Here is a 24,175-nt window from a genome sequence, read left to right on the forward strand (position 1 = left end):
GGTACCGTATAAAAATAAAACTGATATTTGCATGTCATTCTCGTATCTTGCAATCTCGCAAAAGTCATTAGTTCTAACAGATTTTTGTGAATTCCTGAGGTTCTCTTCAATCGACCGCCTAAGAGTCGCACTGTAAGAAGCAACCACCTCTCCTCTTCCTCTCGGCCGTCTGCTAGTCGGTGGCAAAGCAGGGCCCATGAGGACACTGCATCTCCATCCATGATGGCCAGGCTGGTGTCCAGATGAGCAACGCCTGCTGGGAGCTCTATTGCCTAGAACACAGCATTTAGCCCAATGGCCAGGTGCCAAGTGACAAGACCACTGGGGGAGGAGATGACTCCTTCAACACCTTCTTCAGTGAGACGGGTGCTGGTAAGCATGGACCCGGCCACTGAAATTTGCACTGGCACCTACCTCTAGCTCTTCTACCCTGAGCTGCTCATCACAGGCAGGAAGATGCGGCCAATAACTATGCCAGAGGGCACTACACCATTGGCAAGGAGATCACTGACCTTGTCTTGGACAAAATTCAGAAACTGGCCGGCCAATGCATGGTCTTCAAAGCTTCCTGGTTTTCCACAGCTAGGGAGGGGGGACTGGTTCCGGCTCACCTCCCTTCTGATGGAACATCTCTCTGTCGATTATGGCAAGAAGTCCAAGCTGGAGTTCTCCATTTACCCAGCCGTGCCCCCTGTTCCTGCCCCCGGTTTCCACAGCTGTAGTTGAGCCCTACAACACCATCTTCACTACCCACACCACCATGGAGCACTCTGATTATGCCTTCATGGTAGACAACGAGCCCATCTATGACATGTCATAGAAACCTCAATATTGAATGTCCAACCTACACTCACCTAAATATGTTAATAGGTCAAATTGTGTCCTCCATTACTGCATCCCTCAAAGTTGATGGATTTCTGAATGTTGATCTGACGGAATTCAGACCAGCCTGGTTCCCTAGCCCTATACCCAATTCCCTCTAGTCACATATGCCCCCGTCATCTTTGCTGAGAAAGCCACCATTAACAGCTTTCTGTAGCAGAGATCACCCATGTGTGCTTTGAGCCAGCCAACCAGACAGTGAAATGTGACCCTTGCCATGGTAAATACATGGCTTACTGCCTGTTGTACTGTGCCTACATGGTTCCCAAAGATGTCAATAGTGCCCTTGCCACCATCAAGACCAAGCACATCATCCAGTGTGTGGGCCAATGCGCCACTGGCTTCAAAGTGGGCATTAATCACCAGCCTCCCGCTGTGGTACCTGGTGGAGACCTGGCCAAAGTACAGTAAGCTGTGTGCATGTTGAGCAACACCACAGCCATTGCTGAGGCCCGGGCTCGCCTGGACCACAAGTTTGACTTGATGTATGCCACGTGTGCCTTTTTCACTGGTATGTGAGTGAGGGCATGGAGGAAGGAGTGTTTTCGGGGCCCATGAGGACACTGCTGCCCTTGAGGAGGATTATGAGGATGGTGTGGATTCTGTTGAAGGAGGAGGAGAGGAAAACTGAAGTTAAAAATGTCACAAAGGTGCTGCTTTAACAGGGAAGCTTATTCTATTTTGAACATTGAGAAGTTGTGCTCTGATCAGTTCATCTGTATGTAGGAGTGTCTATTTTCATATACAATTACTGACCTATGCTTTAAAACACAATGCTTTGTTACAGACCCAAGCTGTCCATTTCTCTGATGGGTTTAAATAAAGCACTCCCTGTCAAACGGAAAAAAAAAACCGTTTTGTAAATTCCTTAAGACTTCCTACATATAAGACCATGTCATTTGGAAATGCAGTTTTGTTTCTTCCCCATCTTAACACTTTTTATTTTTCTTCCAAACTAGCCTAGGAACTCCAGTACAATGCTGAAAAAAAAATTAACAGACATCCTTGTCTTATTCCTGATCCTAGGGAGAAAACATTCACTCATATACCATTAAATATAATATTAGCTGCAGGTTTTTCAGAAATGGCCTTTATCAGGATGAGGAAGTTCCCTTCTATTCCTAATCAGCTGAGTGGTTTTTATCATGAAAAGCTGTTGGATTTTGTCAAATGTTTTTTTTTTTCCCCCCTGCATTTGAGATAATCCTGTGAATTCTGTCCTTTATTAATATGGTTTATTACACTGATCTTTGGATGTTAAGCCAACTATGTATTTCTAAGACAAATCTCACCTGGTTACAGTGTATAATCATTTTATATATTCCTGGGTTCCATTTGTTTGTATTTTGTGGAAGACTGCTGCATTAACATTTATGAGGGATTTTGGCCTCTAGTTTCCTTTTCTCATAACATCTTTAACTGATTTTAGGGTCATGGTAATATTGCTCTCATAGAATGAGTTGCAAATTTTTCCCTTTTCTATTTTTGGGAGAGTTTGTAAGGAATTGGTATTAATTCCCTTCTAAATACCTCACTGAATTCACCGGTGAAGTCTTCCAGTCCCAGGCTCTTCTTTTTGGGAAGTTTTGTGATGATGGATTCAGTCTTGTTTCAGGTCTATGCAGGTTTTCTATTTTCTCTTGATTCCGTGCCCGTAGCCTGCATCTTTCCAGAAATTTCTCCATTTTTTAAGTTGCCAAATTTGTTGGCATACAACTGTTCAGGTTATTTCCTTACAATCTTTTTAATTTCTGTAAGGTCCATATGCATACCTCCTCTTTCATTACCAACTGTAACAACTGGAGTTTTTCTCTCTTGGGCAGTCTATGTAAAGGTTTGCATTTCTGTTGATCTCCCCAAGAACCAAATTCTGCTTGTACTAATCTCCTTTACTTTCTATTCTCTATTTATTTCCATTTTAATTTTTAGTATTTCCTTCCCTCTGCCTGCTTTGGGTTTAGCCTGCTCTTTTCCTATGTTCCTACAGTGGAAGATGAGGTGATTGGTATCTTTCTTCTTTTTTAAAACATGTGTTTATAGCTCTAAAATCTCCTTCTAAACACTATTTCAATGCATCCCATAAGTTTTTGGATACTGTGTTTTTGTTTTCATTCATTTCAAAATATTTTCTAATTTCTCTTGTAATTTCTCCTTTAACCCACTTGTTATTTAGGTTAATTTCCACATATTTGTGAATTTCCTTAAGTTGCATATTCTACTGCTGTTGCTTGGACTGGCCTATAGATAAGGTATTGGATCTATTTGGTTTATAGTGTTTTTCAAGTCTTCTACTTCCTTGTTGATCTTGTCCAATTGTTCTATATCCATTAGTGAAAACGGGGTATAACAGTCCACAACAATTGTGTTATTTGGTACATAAATTATCACTTTTATAGCTTTCTGATAGACACTTGTATCATTATAAAATCTCTTTGTCTCCAATAACAATTTTTGTCTTAAAATTATTTTGTCTGGGGACACCTGGGTGGCTCAGTCAGTTGGGTGTCTGCCTTTGGCTCAGGTCATGATCCCAGGGTCCTGGGATCAAGCCCCGCATCGGGGGGGGGGGTCCCTGCTCAGCGGGGGGCCTGCTTCTCCCTCTCCCTCTGCCTGCCACTCGCCCTGCTGTGCTCTGTCAAATGAATAAATGAAATCTTTAAAAAAATTATTTTGTCTGATATTAGCATTAGTAATAACAAAATTAGTATTACAAAGATTTGTCTGATAACCCTATCCTATTTTCAACCTATTGTGTCTTTGAATTTAAAGTATATCTATTATGGAAAGCATTCAGTTTGATCTTGTTTATCTTGCCATTTGCAACGACATGGATGGCGCTAGAGAGTATAATGCTAAGTGCAGTAAGTCAGGGAAAGACAAATACCATACGATTTCACTCATATGCGGAATTTAAGAAACAAAACAAATGAGCAAAGGGAAAAAACAGAGACAAACCAAGAAACAGACTCTTAACTATAGAGAACTGATGGTTACCAGAAGGGAGGGGGTGGGGGAATGGGGATTAAAGAGTACACTTATCATGATGAAAACTAAATAAATGGATAGAAAAATTTAAAAATAATGTCTATTGTAGAAAGCATATACTTTGATCTTGTTTTTTATCCATTCTGCCAATCTGCCCTTGACTGGCATGCTTAATCGCTTTACATTTAATATACTCAAGTAGGATTTCTCTCTCTCATTTTGATTTTTGCTCTTTATATATGTCTTTTTTGTTCTCGATTCATCCATTACTGCCTTCTTTTATTTTTCTAGTGTACCATTTTAATTCCCTTGATGTTTCATTTACTACTTAAAAAAAAAAAAGATTTTATTTATTTGACAGTGAGAGAGACAAAGAAAAAGAGGGGGAGAGCACAAGCAGGGGGAGCGGAAGAGGGAGAAGCAGGCTCCCCACTGAGCAGGAAGCCCAATGCAGAGCTCAATCCCAGGACCCTGGGATCATGACCTGAGCTGAAGGTAGACGCTTAACCGACTGAGCCACCCAGGCGCCCCTCATTTACTACTTTTAAAAGCTATTTTCTTAGTGGTTACCCTAGGGATTACAATTAGCACCTTAGGTTTAAACACATAGTTTGGATTAATGCTAACTCAACTGCAATATCATACAGGAAATCTGCTCCAATATATCTTGCTTCCTCCACCCTCATCTGTCCTATTGTCATATAAATTTCATCTGTATATATTGTGCACCTATCAACTTAGAATTATAACTATTGCATTATGCAGTTATCTTTTAAATCAGAAGAAAAAAGATGTACAAAGTAAAAACACGAAAATTTCCATGGTCTTTTATGTTTACTGATGTAGTAATCTTTCACCACTTTATTACTTCATGTGTATTTAAGTTTCTGCTTAGTGTCCTTTCATTTCACCCTGAAGAACTTCATTTCATACTTCTTGTAGAGTAGGTCTGCTAGCAATGGATTCCTCTTGGGTGTTGTTTACCTGGGAATGTCTTAATGTCGCCTTCATTTTTAAAGGATAGTTTTGCTGGATATAGAAGTCTTTGGTGGCATTCTTTTTTTGTTTTTGTTTTTCTTCAGCACTTTATATATATACCATCCTATTCTCTTCAGGGCTCCATGGTTTCTGATGAGATGTTAACTCCTAATCTTATTGAGATTCCCCCTTTCACTGGATGAGTCATTTTTCTCTTGCTGCTTTTAAGATTCTGTTTGGTTTTTCACCGTTTGACAATGATGTGTGTAGATATAGATCTTTTTCAGCTTCTCCTAGTTTACCAAGTTTCTTGAATGTACAGATTAATGTTTTTCACGAAATTTGAAATGTTTTTTGCTCTTTTTTAAGTAAGCTCTACACCCAAAGTGGAGCTCAAACTCATGACCCTGAGATCAAGAGTCACATGCTCTACCTACTGAGCCAACCAGGCATCCCTGGCTATGATTTCTTTAAATCTTCTTTCCATCCCTTTATCTTTTTTCTCTTCGCCTTCTGGGACTCAGCATGTATGTCAGTACATGTGATGGTATCCCATAGGTCTTTGAAGCTCTATTCATTTTTCTATTCTTCACACTAGATAATCTCAATTAATGTATTTTCAAAATTGCTGATAGCTTCTTTTGCCAGCTCAAACCTATGGTTGAGTCCTCCCTAGTGTACTTTTCATTGTAGGCATTGTATTTTCATCTCTAGAATTTTTATCAGTATTTTCTATTTAGTGAGACACGGTTGCCATTCTGTTCTTTAATTCTTTATATCCGGTTTCCTTTAGTCCTTTGAATATATTTTTAACAGGTTATTTAAGGTTATTGCATAATAAAGCACAACATTTGGGCCCCCCCCTGGACAGTTACTATTGATTTTTTAACCTGTAAAAGGAACATACTTCCGCATTTCTTTGCATGTCTTGTAACATTTTACTGAAAACTGGACATTGATATAATACTGCTAACCTGCAAGTGAGATTCCTTTCCCTCACCAGGACAAGCTGCACTTCTCCTCTAGCAGTCTTCAGAATTATTTTCTGTTTAATGTCTACCTATCCCATCCCACTTTAAGCTTCCTAAAGGGCAGGAATTGTTATTACTCTAAGCCCAAGGAACTTATCACAAGGAGTGCTATTTGTTCCTTTTGGAATAATCTAGTAACTCTAACTCTGAAGGTAAAAAGTTATTATCATTAAAATATATATTCAGGAATTTATTGTACCAAAAGAAAGTGACCTTTGTGAGGTAGAAGGCCAGGACACTGGTCATCTAGACCATCCAGACCTAGATTCAGGGCCATTCATTACACATGAGCACTCACAGTATGAAATTAGTCTGACACACTGTGAGAAGCCAGAAATTCCAAAAATACTAAATCAATTTTTTAAGTAAAATAAAAAGACAGTTTAAAAGAAAAAAATGGGCAGCTTAATTCAGAGTTTATCCTATAGATTAATGTGAGAACTTTAGTGATTACATAAGGGAATATCAGGACACTTAAAGAGCTACTATGCTAATATTTTTTTAAATTAACAGTGCTTTCAGACAACATGGATTACTAATCTCTGCTCTTTTCTTACACATTTCTTTGTATTTCTTAGAATATTCCAAATTTCATAAAATTTATTCACAGAACAAAGTTCACGGAAACTGTTATTTCAAATAAAGATGGAAAGTAGGTCTATAAAGAGAAACTCAAGTCTATTCAATTCAAAGAATCAAGATCTAAACATTCATTTTTCATCTTGACTAATCTATCATTATTATTAGATTATTTCTTTTAAAGAAAAAGTAGTACAGGCATACCTCGTTTTATCGTGCTCTGCTTTATACTTCACAGATACTGCATTTTTATTTTTTAAACAAATTGAAGGTTTGTAGCAATCCCACTTCAAGCAAGTCTATCAACACCACTTTTCCATTTGCTCACTTTGTGTCTCTGTCGCATTTTGGTAATTATCACGATATTTTAAACTTTTTCATTATTAGATTTGTTACAGCGATTTGTGGTCAGCAATTATATAGCTCGCTGAAAGCTCAGATGATGGTGAGCACTTATTTGGCAATAAAGTAATTTAAAGTATGGTGTGTACATGCTTTCTTTAGACACAGTGCTTTGCACACTTAAAAGACTACAGTATAGTATAAACATAACTTTTATTTGCACCGGGAAACCAAAAAATTTGACCAGCTTTACTGTGAGATTTACTTTATTGTGGTAGTCTAGAACCAAACTCACAGTATCTCTGAGGTGTGCCCGTACTCAAGTAAATGTATAAATAGCTGTTAATGAACACAAGGCCCAAATCAATATCCTAGAAGAATCTTTTAATCTCATGCTGGTAGATTCGCTCATCCATCATCAAATAATAAATCATTATAGTATATATATTTAAAGCACACACACACACACAAACACACACAAATAGCGAAAAGAGCATTATATTGAAAAATTAAATCTTATCTTCAAAAGATATATTTTTCTATTTGCACCAGTTCCATTGCCCTTTTAAATGTTTACTTCTCTGACAAATCTCTCTAAATCTCCTTTAAATCCTCTTTTGGAACAAGGTTAAACATAAATATATACAAATATTCCTCCATTATCTACAGAAAATTGCCTTACACAGATCGGCTAACTTGGATTTTTAATAATAATCGTTGAATTATGTAAATTAATCATTTGACATTTTACTATGAATGTAGTGATGGTGTTGATTTAGTTTCAATTCAAAAACCAAGGATTTTATTATCCTTTAAAACATATCCAGAGTTCAAAGTTTTTAAGGGGGGTTAAGCAAAATGCAAACATTTAATGCAACATTAAGCATGTGAAATAAAAACCTGATTGCCTAAAGAAAGCATGCTATGCTGTTACCCTGGTGACAGGTTGAAAAAGGGATTGTGAGCTGAATAGCTGTATGATATGAAATTAAAATGTTTCACACTGAACAATCCAAAAAGAATTGGGAAAGGTTAGAGTAGAGGAAAGAGAAATCAATTCTCCAACGGCAGTGGTGAATGGAAAAGAAGTATGAATAGGATTTGTCGGTGGGTTGCAACAGCTGCCAAATGTCCTGCAGCCAAAGAATTACAATAATACTGATGAAGTGTGCAAGAGCTTCGGGAGTCATTGCAGGGAACAGAGAAATTCTCCTGCAATAATGAGGCTGTTCTGTCTTCTGTTCAGCTGTTATAGCGGAATCAAAGAAAAAATATTTTTAAATGTAATATTTAGCAAGAAAAATGTACAAATAAGACATCTTAGCCACTTAGTATTATGTGCTTAACCTCACATAGATTTCTAAATCATCCAGGACGTACTCATATTAAGTAACTAAAAACAGCATAACAGAGACAGTAAAAAGCAAGCAAGCTTAAAGGCTAATGACTGAATTAACATTTTCTCCTTTTTGCTGCTTTTAGGAGACTTATTTGCTCAAATGAAAGTAGGTATTTCCAAAGGCATACTATGGCTATGTATGTCTGAACATACACCCAAAGTACTGTTGTTTTAATTATATAGTCAGGAGAACTTCATTGTCATAATGAAGCCGCTTACCTGAGGGCATATATGAAACAAGTCTGATATAAAGCTGTATTTTATTGTCATAGATGGTATAAGTGTGTTAACAATTTGATATGTCCTTTTAAATTCAGAGACGTTTAAGTAAACGAACTCACTGCAACTGTACAATACTTGCTTCTCCTTGGCAACTATTATCACATGGCTGCTTTATTCTGTTTCTTTCCCCAGCTATCTTTCAACACTTATGATATTTGAAAACCTCAAACCTTGATCATCTAACTGAAAACTTAATAATGGGTGAGTGAATTATAAATCTACAACCAGGAAAGGAAGGAAGGAAAAAAAACACATAATTGCGTGTGTCAGGTAAAAATCACTAAAAAATTGATTCTCTATCTTATCAGGAAGCCAGAGGAGGAAAGAAAATACAATACGAGTATGATTCAAGTGAATGTAACTTTCCACTGTGCTACTCTGGCTAACAGTGAAACCCAGGGCAGGCTCTGTAGCCAGTCAATGCCCCTGATATATTCTACTGGGGATCAGCTCCCAGGGGTGGTGAGAAACTGACTCCACACACCCGGAGTAATCTCCCCTAAAAGTGAACACTACATGTTTTAAAACCTTTCAGGCTAAAGTCTTTTCATCAGAGTTATCGTTGGCCACAGGGAAGGAGTTCCTGTTCCTGAGTCTTTCACCTCCGCTCAAATCTCAAGAGAGGTACTAGAAGCTTTAAGTAGGAACCAGAAAGTCAAAGGGTCTTGTTTGACCTCATGCAATTCACTTAGGATCAGCACTGGAAAAAAGAAAAAAAAAAAAAACACGTCAGGAATCATTCGATCCAACACTGCCATTTCTCAGAGGAGGAAACTGGAGTCAAAAGTTGAAGCATTTGTACAGAGACCTGCACCACCTGTATACTGGGTAGTGGTGCTGGGACCAAAATCCAGAGTCCTGACACCTCATTCAGTGCTCATTCCACTGCACATGCCAAGCACCGACATCTCAGTGCCCACTGAAGGAGCCAAAAGAACCAAAGATGGTATAATTTTACCAGCCAAACTGACTGATAGAGGGACTGCCATAAATAAGCCAGACAGAATTCCTGGCACACATCTGCAGTGGGTACACAATCTCACTGCACTGCAGGGACCCTAATATCACATATCCTAATTGAAATTAATTCTCTGGATTCATCAATTTTACAAGAAAACAAGGTTTCCTATTCTATGTTCATTTTTTCCAAGTTACTAATGTTGTACAGTCTTCGAAAACTACTTTTTCAAAAAACTATTTAATACAGAGAAATGTTGACAACACAAGATGCTTTAAAAAAAAAAAAAAAGACATCCTTTCAAGCAGAATGGCCCATTTTCTGTAAAATCAAAATAAGACATTACAAGCACATATATTTTAAAAAGGCAAATCCTGGGGCGCCTGGGTGGCTCAGTCGTTAAGCGTCTGCCTTCGGCTCAGGTCATGGTCCCAGGGTCCTGGGATCGAGCCCCACATCGGGCTCCCTGCTCGGCGGGAAGCCTGCTTCTCCCTCTCCCACTCCCCCTGCTTGTGTTCCCTCTCTCGCTGTCTCTCTCTCTGTCAAATAAATAAAAATGAAAAAAAAAAAAAAAAAGGCAAATCCTTCTAAGAGTTGCTGGAACTTACAATCTCCAATTTTCTCTCTTCCCACTTGTTCTCGAACCCCCTTCAATCCACCTTGAACCACCACTTCCCACACAACATTTTCTAACACTGCCCTGGTCAAGGTCCCCCATGACCTCCACATTGTTAACTTCAATGGTCAGCAGTCACTCTTCAAATGTGCTGTATTTCAGTTGAACACCTCTGCCTCCTTGAACCCTTTCTGCACTTGGCTCTCTGAACTCCCTCCCTCCCAGACTATTTTTCTGCCTATGTCCACTGCTGTTCCTCCTCAGCCTCCCTCGCCGGATCCGCCTCACCTTCCCGACCTGCTAGTGTGGAGTGTCCCGGGGCTCAGGCCTAGAACCTTGAGGCCTAACCAGTTTCCTGGCTTCCCCTCTTCCCCGCTTAAGAGTCATTTACAACACTGCGGCCACAATGCCCTTGTTACTACATACAGTACAAGTTCTTCTCCGCTCAAGACTCTGCAGTGCCTCCCCATGTCACTCGGTGAAAACCCAAGGCCTTCCAACAGCCCACCCAAACCAACGCCAGCTCTACTACTGCACAGCTTCCTCACTCCTCTCACTACAGTGGCCTCCTTGCTATTTGTCAAACCAGCAGGGCATACTTTGACCTCAGGGGCTTTGTGGGGTTTTTTGGTTTTCTTTCTTTAAGATTTTATTTCTAAGTAATCTCTACACCTAACGTGGGGGCTTGAACTTATAACCCCGAGATCAAGAGCTGCATGCTCTACCAACTGAGCCAGCCAGGCACCCCAATCTCAGGGGCTTTGCATTTGCTTTCTCCTCTCATGGGAAGGTTCTTCTTCCAGATATTCATGTGACTCGCTCCCTTCCTCCATTAGATCTCTGCTCTAAAGTTAATCTTCTCATCCTGCTAATCTTTCCTGCCAACCACTTCCCTGTGATCCAAATTAAAACTCCAACTACCCCACCATCCACCTCCAGGATAATCTATAGCCCTTCCCTGTTTTATCACCAAAATATTTATCATTATTATTATTATCATCATATCACACATCTTAATGACCTGTTTTGTCTATCTACCATCTGCTTGAATGTAAGCTCAATGGGGACAGGATTTTTTTTTAAATCATTTTGTTCCCTGCTAAATTATCTACATTTTCTAACTCAACTCTTATAATGACCAATAGATGATATTAAAAGAAATGTGATTATACTTAATATCTGTATATGAGTCTCTTATTCAAAATGGAATGGAAAAACACATCCTTAATACAAGAAAAAAAATACTTCTTACCAATTGCTAACGTATCTCGATATTGAAACACTCAAGGCGCTTCAGCTAGTAAAAAATAAAACAAGCATGCATTATGGCCATTATCCTTGAAATGGAATCTTTGTTATTAGAAATTCTAAAAAAGAAAATTGGGCAAGGATAGCTAGAATTAAATGGGCATATTATTTTATAGCTCATTTGACATCGACAAAAACTCTTTAAGAACTACTATTATCTCCACGATTACAGATGAGGAAACAGAGTTCAAAACAAATTAAGTAATTTATACTAAGATAATAGTGAGGGACTGGCAGAACCAGGGGAAATCCAAGTCTCTGGCACAAAAGCCTTTGGTTTTGTTTTGTTTTGTTTTAAGATTTTATTTATTGACACAGAGAGAGACAGCCAGAGAGGGAACACAACCAGGGGGAGCAAAAGAGGGAGAAGCAGGCTCCTAGCCAAGCAGCGAGCCTGATGCGGGGCTCGATCAAAGGACCCTGGGATGACCTGAGCCGAAGGCAGACGTTTAACAACTGAGCCACCCAGGCGCCCCTAAAAGCTTTTGCTCTTAAACATGAAACTGTACTGGAAGTTCTAGTAAAAAGGAAGGCATTGAGTAATTGGAAAATGTGGTGGTCACTTTAGTTGATTACTCAACATCTATTTCACACCAGAAAATTAGTCCAAGACAACCATGATAATCCAATTCCCTTTGCAGTGACTGACTTCGTAACGGACAGGAGTTTTACTTCTGGTCAATAGGAACTGAGAAGTAGCTGGTCGGGAAACAGCTGGGAAAGGTGTCCTCACTTAGAGACAGACATAATCCTCGGAACCTTATCTAGATTTGACTCCTGAAACTTCTACAGCTATCCCAACACAGCCTTATGAAAAAGCCACAGAGAGAAGAAAGTGAGGCTAAGAGAATGTGGCATTAGCAGATGAACAAACTGAGCTTTGTCTTTTCTCTCCTCTGAGCTTCCTGTTCACTGGGAGGTGAGAACTGTTGTCAGTCTAAATAGGGTTTTCTGTTACCTGTACCCAGAAGCATCCCAAGTGATTCAGAAGGTTATAGGACTGCCCCTCTTGAAATCAAGTAAAAAAAGTATTATAATAGGTTTTTTAAGTTTAGGAAGAAGAATTATTACAAAAAATGCAACTAGTAATCAAACTCACGGTAACAAAGAATGGTGGCTGCCAAGGGCTTGGGGGGAGAAGAAAGAGAAGTCATTCAATGAGGGTGGAATTTCAGTTCTACAAGATGAAAACCTTCTAGAGATTTTTTTTTTTTTTTTTAAGATTTTATTTATTTATTTGACAGAGAGAGAGCACAAGTAGGCAGAGTGGTAGACAGAGGGAGAAGGAGAAGCAGGCTCCCTGCTGAGCAGGGAGCCCGATGCGGGGCTCGATCCCAGCACCCTGGGATCATGACCTGAGCCAAAGGCAGACGCTTAACAACTGAGCCACCCAGGCGCCCCAAAACCTTCTAGAGATCTGTTGCACAATACTGTGCATATAGTTAACATGAATGTACTGTATACTTAAAAATGGTTAAGTTGGTATGGTTAAGATGGTAAATTCTGATGTTATTTTTTAATTCAAAAAAAGAAATACAAATATCATTAGCTTCTCTTTACCAAATCAGTAATCATTTTAAAAATGAGAAAAAGATCCCATCCATAATACAACATATAAACAACCTAAGAATAATGACACAAAGACATAAACTAAGAATAACAAGAAATCGAGCCTTACAATAAAAAATTATAAAGCTTTGATGAGGGAAACAAAGAGACTCTGATAAATACAGTCATATTTTTTTTGAAAAACTTCAACGTTTGAGGTCTATCCTACCCAAACTTACTATAACTTGAAGGCAATTCCAATATCAAAGTGCCTTGAAAGCTCGGCTAGAAGAATGATCAATAAATTTTAGAAGAAAATAATAAATTATTAATATAAGGATAGAATGACAAATGAAAATAAAGAGAAAAATTTGGAAATTAGACCATAATAGATTTTAAGAATTTTGCATAGGTTCAATGTAACATTTATAATCAGTAAGGAAAGGATAGACAAGTGAATAAACGGAACTAATTCTAACAAAACAAAGAAAAAGAGACTCTTTTTTTTTTTTTTAAGATTTTATTTATTTATTTGACAGAGAGAGAATGAGAGAGAGAGAGCACATGGGAGGGGGGAGGGTCAGAGGGAGAAGCAGACTCCCTGCCGAGCAGGGAGCCCGATGCGGGACTCGATCCAGGGACTCCAGGATCATGACCTGAGCCGAAGGCAGTCGCTTAACCAACTGAGCCACCCAGGCGCCCCTAAAAAAGAGACTCTTAACCATAGAGAACAAGAGGGAAAGTGGGTGAGGGGATGGGTGAAATAGGTGATGGGGATTAAGAGCACACTTACCATGATGAGCACTGAGTAATGTATGGAATTGTTCAATCACTATATTGTACATCTGAACCTAATTTAACAATGTATATTAACTATACTGGAATTAAAATTTGAAACAATGGAACTGATTAGATCTCAACTTCATATCACCCTACAAAATAAATCTGAAATATGAAATACTAGTGTAATAAAGGAAAACTACAAAAGAATGGAAAAAGAATTCAAACAAGTACTTGATATAATTTTAGGTTTTTTAAAGAAAAATGCAAAATAAAAAACCACAAAGCAAAAGAATGATCTAAGTAACATTAAAAACACACCCTATTGGTGTCCCATTTGCTGGACTGTAATACAAGGCATCTCATTTATTTCACTGAAGAGAATTAGACCCCAAATTCTACTTTCTTGTCATATTTATAGCTGCCTGATATAAACAAAGGCATTTCTTATTCTTGATGGTTTTTGCTTATCTATAAAGCATTTCCTTGGTTTCGTACTACAATATAGAATTCATTTTTTATTTCTTTAGAACAAATTAGGTAAAAGAATTATTGAAACATAATTACACAGGATCAATTATTCTCACAAAAACTTTATGAAACAGTACAGAATATACACTATTCCCATTTTGCTGGTGAACTTAAGCTTAAAGAGTAACATACCTAAGGTCACATTACTAATAAATGGTATAGTTATGACTAAATACCAGACTTCTAATTCTAAGTTCTAGTTTTTTCCACTAAACCACAGAATGTATTTATGTAACATATGCATACCTACTTAGATGCGGGGAGGGTGCACATGCACAAGTCACACAAGTGAAAGAAAGAAGGAAAGAGGAAAGAGAAGGGAAAGAGAAAGGAGGGCAGCAGGGAAAAGAGAAGGGAGAGGAGAGGGAGGGGAGCGAGAGAAGGAGAGGGTATGTAAGCATACACACCCTGTTACTGACTGAATGTTTGTGCCCTCACTCCAAAAACTCCTGTGTTGAAGTCTAATGCACATTGTGATGGTATCTGGAGGAGGGGGCTTTGGGAGGTATTAGGCCATGAGACTAGAGCACTCACGAACAGGATTATGCCCTTGTAAGAGGAGGCCGGAGAGCTAGCTTGCCCTCTTTCCACCATGTAAGGATGTAAGAAGTAGGCTTTCAGCAATTTAGAAGAGAGCCCTCACTGGAACCCAGACAGGGAAGCACCCTGATTTTGGATTTTCAGCCTCCAGGGCTGTGACAAATGTTTGTTATCTAAGCTACCCAGTCCATGGTAACTTGCAAGTGTGGCTCAAACTGACTGAGACAGTCATGTATATTTCTGTCTTGCTATCCTTAGACATATAAAGAGATACTACTTTGAGGAATTGGTTGGAATATCTTATAAATAAAAGGCTGCCAAATCACAATGAAGAAACCCATTTATAACCTACAAATAAGTGAATTCCAAATGAATTAAAGAGTTTGATGTTGCTGATTTTCTCAATAGCTCACATGTAAGTGTTTAGGAATTTAAAGATTTATTTATTTATTTTAGAGAAAGAGAGAAAGATACAGAGAGCATGAGCAGGGGAGGGGTTGGGGGGAGAGAGAATCCTCGAGCAGACTCGCACTTAGCGCAGAGCCTGACATGGGGCTTGATTCCAGGACCCCATAGATCTTGATCTGAGCCGAAATCAAGACTTGGCCACTCAACCGACAGAGCCACCCAGGTGCCCCATAAGTGTTTAGGAATTTGATGAACACGTTCTCTGGGAAATGGTGAAAAGTATTCTAAAGAAAGAAAATGAAGCAAACAAGCAAAAAAAAGCCAAGAAAATTGGATGAATTTATTATGTATCTGCAGTAAAAAAAAAAAAAAAAAAAAAAAAAAATACTTTTATAAAACCAAGGGAATCAACATTTACTTTGAAACACCTTAAAATAGCTTTAATATATAAAAACAGATGATACTTCCCACATCCGGGACCTCAGTGTAGCTTAGCACATGGGCTTTTCACTAGCACCTGAGAAGCCTGGGATGGCAGAAGGGGACATGAAAGGGCATCGCTCAGAAAAGTCATTCCTGACCTGTGAACAGCATTTGGATCTACGGAAAACAGGCATCTTGAGCAAAACTAAGTGAAAGATTACTGAAATTGTTTCCTTGACTATTTTTTCTTCTCATCATCACCTATTAGTGCAACAAATTATTATTTTTTTTTTTTAAGATTTTATTTATTCATTTGACAGACCCAGCGAGAGAGGGAACACAAGCAGGGTGAGGGGCAGAGGGAGAAGCAGGCTTCCCGCCGAGCAGGGAGCCCGATGCAGGGCTCGATCCCAGGACCCTGGGATCATGACCCGAGCTGAAGGCAGTCGCTTAACCGACTGAGCCACCCAGGCGCCCCTAGTGCGACAAATTATTAAACCAAACCACAATGCTGACAAAATCACTTTAGCTTCAAATCACATGAAGTGATTATTTAACACCACTTTCAAGGATTCATTTCTGTCAATAGTAGTGCCTTGGAATAATTATCATGTACTTATGTAAAAACTTAATTGTGTTTGCCAAATTTATTTACAGTCATCCTAAGAAAAATTGCTATTATTTCTGACATTAACTTTGTTTTGTTTTTTTCTAAAATGCACTGCTATCTTCTTATTATCCAAATACTATGGGTATGTATCATCAGTGTCTTTTTCCAAGTCATAAATGATGAAAGAGTAAAATCCATAGAGATACTGGGAAAATAAGATCAGCAGGAAGGAAGGGCTGCAGGCTACTGGATTTGGAAGCATAAACATTACATGAGCACACCCATGACTGAGCAATGTGCAGCCACACCTGGAGGCTGACTCTTAGACTCCATTCCCAAGCCAATAATGAAAACACGCTTCCTAAGCCAAAATGTAAAGATTCGATCACCTAACATTAGCTTTGATGTCAGAGACCTTTTCAGCAAACTAGCAAAAATAACTTAGATTCACTTTACCTAAGTAAGATTATACTGTCAAACAAATCAATACATTTTGCTAGATGTTACAGATCTCTGTTGTCATGGATAGTACCTATTTCACAATAAGCTGGTTTACTAAATAAATAAGTTCCATAGAAAATAAACTCATGAAAAACAAATCATCATTATATAGGTAAGACATGCACAATTATCTACATAACTGAATTTCTGGCCCACATATATCATTAATATAATTTTTTCCAACTTTTAAAGGGTAATGAGGGGCGCGCGGGTGGCACAGTTAAGCAGAGGACCCTTGGTTTCGGCTCAGGTCATGATCTCAGGGTCGTGAGATCAAGCCCTGAGTCAAGTCCCGTGACAGACTCTGCACTCAGCAGGGAGTCTGCTTGAGATTCTCTCTCATTCTCCCTCTCCCTCTGCCCTCCTGCTCACGCATGCTCTCTCTAAAATAAATACATCTTTTTTAAAAATTAAAAAAAAAAAAAAAGGCTAATGAATTCAACAGTAATATATAGGGGAGGAGGAGGAGGATTCTCGGATGATGGTAGACTAGGAAGCACCAGGAATGTCTCCCCACCTAGATGACAATTACACTGGCAGGATTTCTCTGATTACTAGTTTAGAACTCCAGTCCAGTCCAGCTTAAAAATTTCAGGGGAAAAGGTGGATGGTAAACTGCAATCAATTTGGTCAATTTCAGCTCTTAGTCCAGTGGCAGCTACTCATCCCCGCATCCCCAGCCAGCGGCAGGAAGCTGTGCATGTGTTCCTGAAGCAGCTTACACACAGCCTGTGGAAGCCAGGGTGGGCAGAAAAAGGACCTGTCCTCCAAATACTGGGGATCTGTGCTATGATACCCAATTCCTGTTCTGATCACAGACGTTCAGGAAAAAAGGTGGGTACCCACTGCTGCTGCACCTCCTCCCACTGTTGTGAGCCCCACTCCCTCTGCCTGAAGTGACTTCCAGGGCATTTAAAGGATCAGTTCCCCCATTTTCCTTCATTTTTTGCTTTTTTCCCCTTTCAGAAGCCAGACATTAAAGACTAAGACATTCAAAAATGGCTGCATTTATGAGGAAAATTGGAGAGTGAACACACATGCACAGGGAAATGCTCAGAAAATACCTGGGAAGACCTTACATTTATACCTCAGGCTGATCATTGGTAAGAGACAGCCCCCAACATGCCAAAATACCAACAACAACAACAAAAGAGTAAACCTTGAGGAAGGAGGAGAATCTGATTTCCAGAGTCACCACATTATTAGATTCAAATGTCCAGTGTTCAACAACAACAACAAAAATCACAAATCATATATAGAAACAGAAACAGAAAAGTATGGCCTTCTCAAGGAAAAAAGATTAGCAAAATATGGCCATGAAAAAGACTTACTGGTAGATATAGTTAGACAAAAACATTAAAACAACCCTCTCTTAAAGATGCTCAAAAAACTCGGGGCGTCTGGGTGGCTCAGTCCATTAAGTGTCTGCCTTCAGCTCAGGTCATGATCCCAGGGTCCTGGGATCGAGCCCCAGGTCAGGCTCCTTGCTTAGTAGGGAGCCTGCTTCTCCCTCTCCCTCTGCCTGCCATTCTCCCTCTTCGTGCACTCTATCTCTTACTCTCTCTCTCTCTCTCTGTGTCAAATAAATAAATAAAATCTCAAAAAAATGCTCAAAAAAACTAAAGAAAGATATGGAGAAAGTCAAGAAAACAATATGTAAACAAAAAGAAAATAATAGAGATTAAAAACCTAGACGGAAAAAAAGAAAAAAAAACCTAGAAGGAAATTTAAAAATTCTAGAGCTAAACAGTACAATAACTGAAATGAAAAACTCACTAGAAGGCTTCAAAGGCAGATTTGAGCAGGCAGAAGAATCAGCAACTTGAAGACAAGACAAGAAAAATTCTCGAGTATAAAGAACAAAGTTTGAAGAAAGACGAACAGAGCCTAAGGGTCCTGTGGGATACCAGAAAGCCAACCAATGTACACATCATGGGAATCCCAGAAAGAGAGAGAGAGAAGGGGGTAGAGAAAATATTTGAATAACGGCTGAAAACTTCCCAAATTTGATGACAGGCATGAATATAAACATTCAAGAAGCTTGGGGCACCTGGGTGGTGCAGTTGGTTAACCGGTCAACTCCCGGTTTCGGCTCAGGTCATGATCTCAGGTCATGATCTCAGGTTCTTGAGATCAAGCCCTGTGTCAGGCTCTATGCTCAGCATGCAGTCTGCTTCAGATTCTCTCTTCCTCTGCCACTTCCATTCATGCTCTCCCTCCTCTCTTTCATATATAAATAAATAAATGTTAAAAAAAAAAAAAAAAAAAACCACCTCAAGAGTGGCTGCACCAGCTTGCATTCCCACCAACAGTGGCTCAATGGACTCAAGTCACATGAACTCAAAGACCCACACCAAGATACATTACTTTCAAAAGCCAAAGATAGAGAGAAAATCTTGAAAGTATCAAGAGAGAAGCAAACCATCACATACAAGGGATTCTCAATAGATTGTCAGATTTTCATCAGAAACTATGGAGTCCAGAGGCAGTAGGCTGATATACTCAGTGTTAAAAGGAAGAAAAGAAACCAAAATAAGCAGTCAACCAAGAATCCTAACAACAAAACTAGATTAAGACATTTAAACTGGAAATTAAGAGATTCCCGGATAAACGAAAGCTGAGGCAGTCTGTGACCACCAGACCTGCCCTACAGGCAGCAGTCTTGCAAGGTTGAAATGAAAGGGCACTGGACAGTACCAGGAAGCCACATGAATAAATAAGGGCCTCAGCAAAGGTAAACACATGAACCATTATAAAAGCCAGTATTATTTTACCTTTGGTTTCATACCCACATTTTGTTTTCTACATAATTTAAGAAACTAATACATTTAAAATAATTACTGGTTTATGGTTTATGGTTTGGGGCACAGAATGTATAAAGATGTGATTCTGTGACAGCAACACTTGCACCTAGGGAACCACTGATCTTCTTCCTGTCTCTATACTTTTGCCTTTACCAGAAATTTCCAATAAAGTTATAGATTATATAGTCTTCTTGAACTGGTTTGTCTGAGCGTGACTTACTTTTCAGATTTTTGCATGGTGATGCATGTACCAGTACTTCTTTCTGTTTTACTGCTAAATAGTATTCCATTATATGGATATAGCACAATTATTTATCCACTTACCACTTAATGTACATTTTACTTGGTGTGTGTTAGTGTAGCACTGTGATTTTAATTTGTATTTCCTCTGACAACGCTGAAAAACTTTTTCATGAATTTGTCACATTCATATAACTTCTTTAATAAAGATCTTCTATTTTTTTATTAGGGTGTCTGGCTTATTTTTGAGTTTTAAAAATTATTTATACATTACAGACTCAAGCCCCTTATATATATATTTATTTATATATATATCTATATATCTCTGAATACATTCTGCCATTTGCTATACTGTTTCATAATTTTCTCAGTGGTATCTTTTGAAGAGCAAAAGTTTGCCATGTTTTAAATTCTGTAATGAAAATTTAAAATATGCTTCTAAAGACTAGGGAATAAAAGATATTTGCAATGTAATACTACAATTAAAAAAACAGAATTCAAGCTATATTCTCAGTATGACTCTATGTAAGGTTTATATATGCTACATGTATGTATCTCTATAAATATACACACACACATATACTTAGAAGGGAATACATCAAAATGCGAAAAAGTGCTTACTGAAGAGTTTGTGGGATTACAGGTAATTTTTATTCTTTTCCTTTTTAAACCTTTTTCAGATTCTTCCCAGTGGCAAGTCAGCACTCTCTGAAAATGACCTGAATACATTTCTTAAAGATCAAACCAGTTCATCATCAGCTACACTCAGGACTTCAGAAATGATCAAGGTCAAATAACATCTGAAGGTAATCAAGATATGAATGCTATATTTATCAAAAGAAAAAATACAAGATATGATTCTCGTTTTAAAACAAAAGCTAGACACAGGCACCTCCTAAACATCCCTGTCCCAACAGAGTTTGATGGAAACAAACTATAATAACGATGGAAGGTTCTTTCTACTGCTCCATTCAGTAGCCACAAGCCACCGTACGGCAATGGCTCGTGACTCTAAAACAGTGGCACTGAACATGCCTGAGAAACTGAAATTTCAATTAAAGTAAGCACACATGGCCAGTGGCTACCACACTGGTCAGCACAACTTGAGGGGGGAAAAACCAACCAGATTCATGTCTTTACTGCCCATTCTCCTCCTCCTTCCAGTCATTCAGTAATTTACTGATATTCTATAGTCTCTCATCTCTCCCTAAACATCTATCAAATCATAGCTTAAAAAAGATCATATATTATTCCGCTAATGGGTATTTACCCAAGGGAAATGAAAACACTACTTCAAAAAGATATCTGAACCCCTATACTTATGGCAGCATTATTTACAATGACCATTTCCTTCATTTATATACACAGAGGGATGGGCAGGGGGAGGGAGAGAGGGAGAGAGTGAGTATTACTTGGCCATAAAAAAGAATGAGATCTTGCCATCTGCAATAACATGCATGGACCTAGAAGGGATTATGCGGACCTAGAAGGGATTATGCTAAGTAAAATAAGTCAGACAAAGCAAGGCGAATACCACTGATTTCTCTTATGTGTGGATTCTAAAAACCAAAACAAACAGCAGAAACAGACCCATATATATATAGAGAACCGATGACTGCCAGAGGGAAGGGGTTTGAGGAGGGGGGGAGGGGCAAAATGGGCGAAGGGGAGGACGAGGTACAGGTTTCCAGTTATGGAATGAGTAAGTCCATATGAATGGTACAGCATATGAATTATAGTCAGTGGTACTCTAATAGTGTTATATGATGACGGATGGTAACTGTTTATGGTGAGCATCACATAAGTAAAGAGCTGTCTGTCAAATCACTACGTTATACGCTGGAAACTAACGTAACACTGTGTGTCAGCTATACTTCAATAAAAAAAAAAAGTGGGAAAAAAAACTCATATACATTAAGCTTCCTATACATTCTCTTGAGAATGAGAACAAATGAAGAGTACCAATTACTCCAAGATTTTCTGAGTAAAACCAGTTAGCCATTAAGATATAGCCCAAACCCTATTTACTTTTCCGCTACCTAATTCTTCAAGGGTAATCTGAGTTTCTGCTCAGAGCTGCTCAGTCACCTGCCATCTTTTTTCTTTTTATCTTTGTTCTTCCTCTTGTGGAAAAGCAAAAAGAGTGGAAAAGCAAAAAGAATGGAAAAGAAGTTGAAGTGACACAATTTTATCAACAACATCACTCTAGCAAGTAATAAATAGACTGTACTTGCTAAAGCAGGATTACGCTAGCAAAAACACAGACATATATAGTAAGTTATCCTGTCATTTAGAGGTATTAATGTCATGCTGACTTTGTTTCCGCTTGCCCTGGTATAAAGCATGTTTTTTCTTTCACTTACATTACTAGGAAGCTAAAAAGTATACTTAGGGCTCACAAATAACTAACTTAACCTGGTGTTAATTCCTTCTGGTATCTTATGAGTTTATATAAAACTCATATATATAGGTATATATATATATTTTTTAACTGCTCAGAGTCAATCCTAATTTTTTGTACTCTAACACTTTTTAAAACTTTGTTCAAGATTAACAAAGTTATAAAACAGAATACAAATTGCTTAAACAGATATTCCAGTTTCAGAATATCTTCTTACCTCTAATAATGTCCAAGTTAAAGGGGCCAAGATCCTTTTTATCTGAATTAAAAAAAAATCATTTGAAAAAATAGAAACAATATCATTTTTAAACAGTGTGATTGTATTATGCTTCTCCAAACACAAGATTCAAAATTAAGATCAGTCACATCTTTTATTAGCTATTTCCTATTCTGATTAGATTATCAGTGTTTTTCCTCTCATTTATGCTGTTTTAAATGATCTAACATACCTTGCATTTCCATGTTCTTGAAAATGTTGTGCTCTTAATTGGAATGCCACGAACAATGATGATGCTATTGCCAATAATTGGTTTCTCTCACTCTCTGTTAACTTGTGTCCTAAGGGAAATCAATCAATCAATCACATACATCATGTTAGTACCCAGTGCTTTTATCTTATAGAACTATTAGTCAGGCAAATCAATATTTTATCAAACATCTATTATGGAGCTAGTATCGTCCTAGGCACTGGGCATGCAGTGGGGAGGAGAGGGAGCAAGACTGCTCAAATAAGACAAAAAAAATCCAAGAGGGATCTATCAACTAGTTTTGGAAATTCAGTAATAGACCCCTCAATGGCCTGATTAAACCACACTCTTATAGGCTTTGAGAAGTTCCTGATTGTCTGCAACACTTAAGTAGTGATGAAAACATCTCATATGATCCCATAATTACCCTATATGAGGATTACAAAAATTTGGTCTCAGTCTTCTCAAAACATAGTCTGTAAGAGCAACTCTCGGTTCCGCCGCCCTCTTTCTCTTCAACGAGGTGGCGGAGCAGTTTGGTGGCGGCAGCCTTGCGGATTCGCGCCAGCAGACGCAGAGATGCAGATCTTTGTGAAGGCCCTCACAGGCAAGACCATCACCCTGAGGTCGAGCCCAGTGACACCACTGAGAATGTCAAAGCCAAAATCCAAGACCAGGAGGGCATCCCGCCTGACCAGCAGTGTCTGACTTTTGCGGGCAAATAGCTAGAAGATGGCTGTACTCTGTCAGACTATAATATCCAGAAAGAGTCCACCCTGCACTTGGTGCACTTGGTGCTTCGCCTCTGCATCATCGAGGCTTCCCTCTGCCAGCTGGCCCAGAAATACAACTGCGACAAGATGATCTGCCGCAAGTGTTATGCTCGCCTGCACCCCCGCGCTGTCAACTGCCGCAAGACGAAGTGCGGACACACCAACAACCTGCGCCCCAAAAAGGTCAAATAAGGCCCCTCCACTGGCTCTTCCTTTGCTGCAGGGCGGCCTCCTGCCCAAGCCCCAAGGCCCAATAAAGTTTCCCTTTCACTGACTGGAGCAGTAAAAAAAAAAAAAAAAAAAGAGCAATTCTCAAAGTGTAGCCTGGAGACTACTGGGAGTCCCCAAGAGCCTTTGGGGGCCTGTAAGGTCAAAACTACTTTCATAATCGAGCCCAAGTCAGGCATGGAGCCTGCTTAGGATTCTCCCTCTGCCCCTGCCCCTCCAACCCTCCCACGCTTGCATGCACATGCATGCACATGCTCTCTAAAAAAACGAACAAACAAAAAGTGATGATCTACTCCAACCTCCATGCAGTACGAATGTCTCTTCTACAGTACTGTTTGACAGATGGTTATCTAGGATCTATAAAACTCCAACACTTACAAACTGAAAACTCTTCCAAAGATTTCTAAATCATTTGACTGTTACTTCTCATACTGAGTCAGACTGTTTGTGACTTCCACCCAACTTTTCCAATCTGAAGTAACACCAAATAATTATATTCTTCTAATTCTCTTCTTTCTTACACTTGTACATTACCCATCTTGAAGGATATAGACTGCAATT

At 38.8% G+C, this 24,175-nt stretch overlaps 1 protein-coding gene and 1 pseudogene across 7 annotated transcripts in view; one reads left to right on the forward strand and one right to left on the reverse strand.

Annotated features, from left to right (window-relative positions):
• Positions 1 to 24,175, reverse strand: part of PCCA (propionyl-CoA carboxylase subunit alpha) — a 402,221-nt gene that overhangs the window by 156,846 nt on the left and 221,200 nt on the right. For all 7 annotated transcript variants that reach the window (XM_044913521.1, XM_044913520.1, XM_044913518.1 and 4 more), the window contains one exon: positions 22,596 to 22,704. In XM_044913521.1, the coding sequence (XP_044769456.1) occupies positions 22,596 to 22,704 (109 nt within the window). The remainder of the gene's footprint in view (positions 1 to 22,595; positions 22,705 to 24,175) is intronic.
• On the forward strand, positions 23,187 to 23,578 carry LOC110585907 (annotated as a pseudogene).

Source organism: Neomonachus schauinslandi, chromosome 3 (assembly GCF_002201575.2).
Source record: "Neomonachus schauinslandi chromosome 3, ASM220157v2, whole genome shotgun sequence".
Lineage (NCBI taxonomy): Eukaryota > Metazoa > Chordata > Mammalia > Carnivora > Phocidae > Neomonachus > Neomonachus schauinslandi.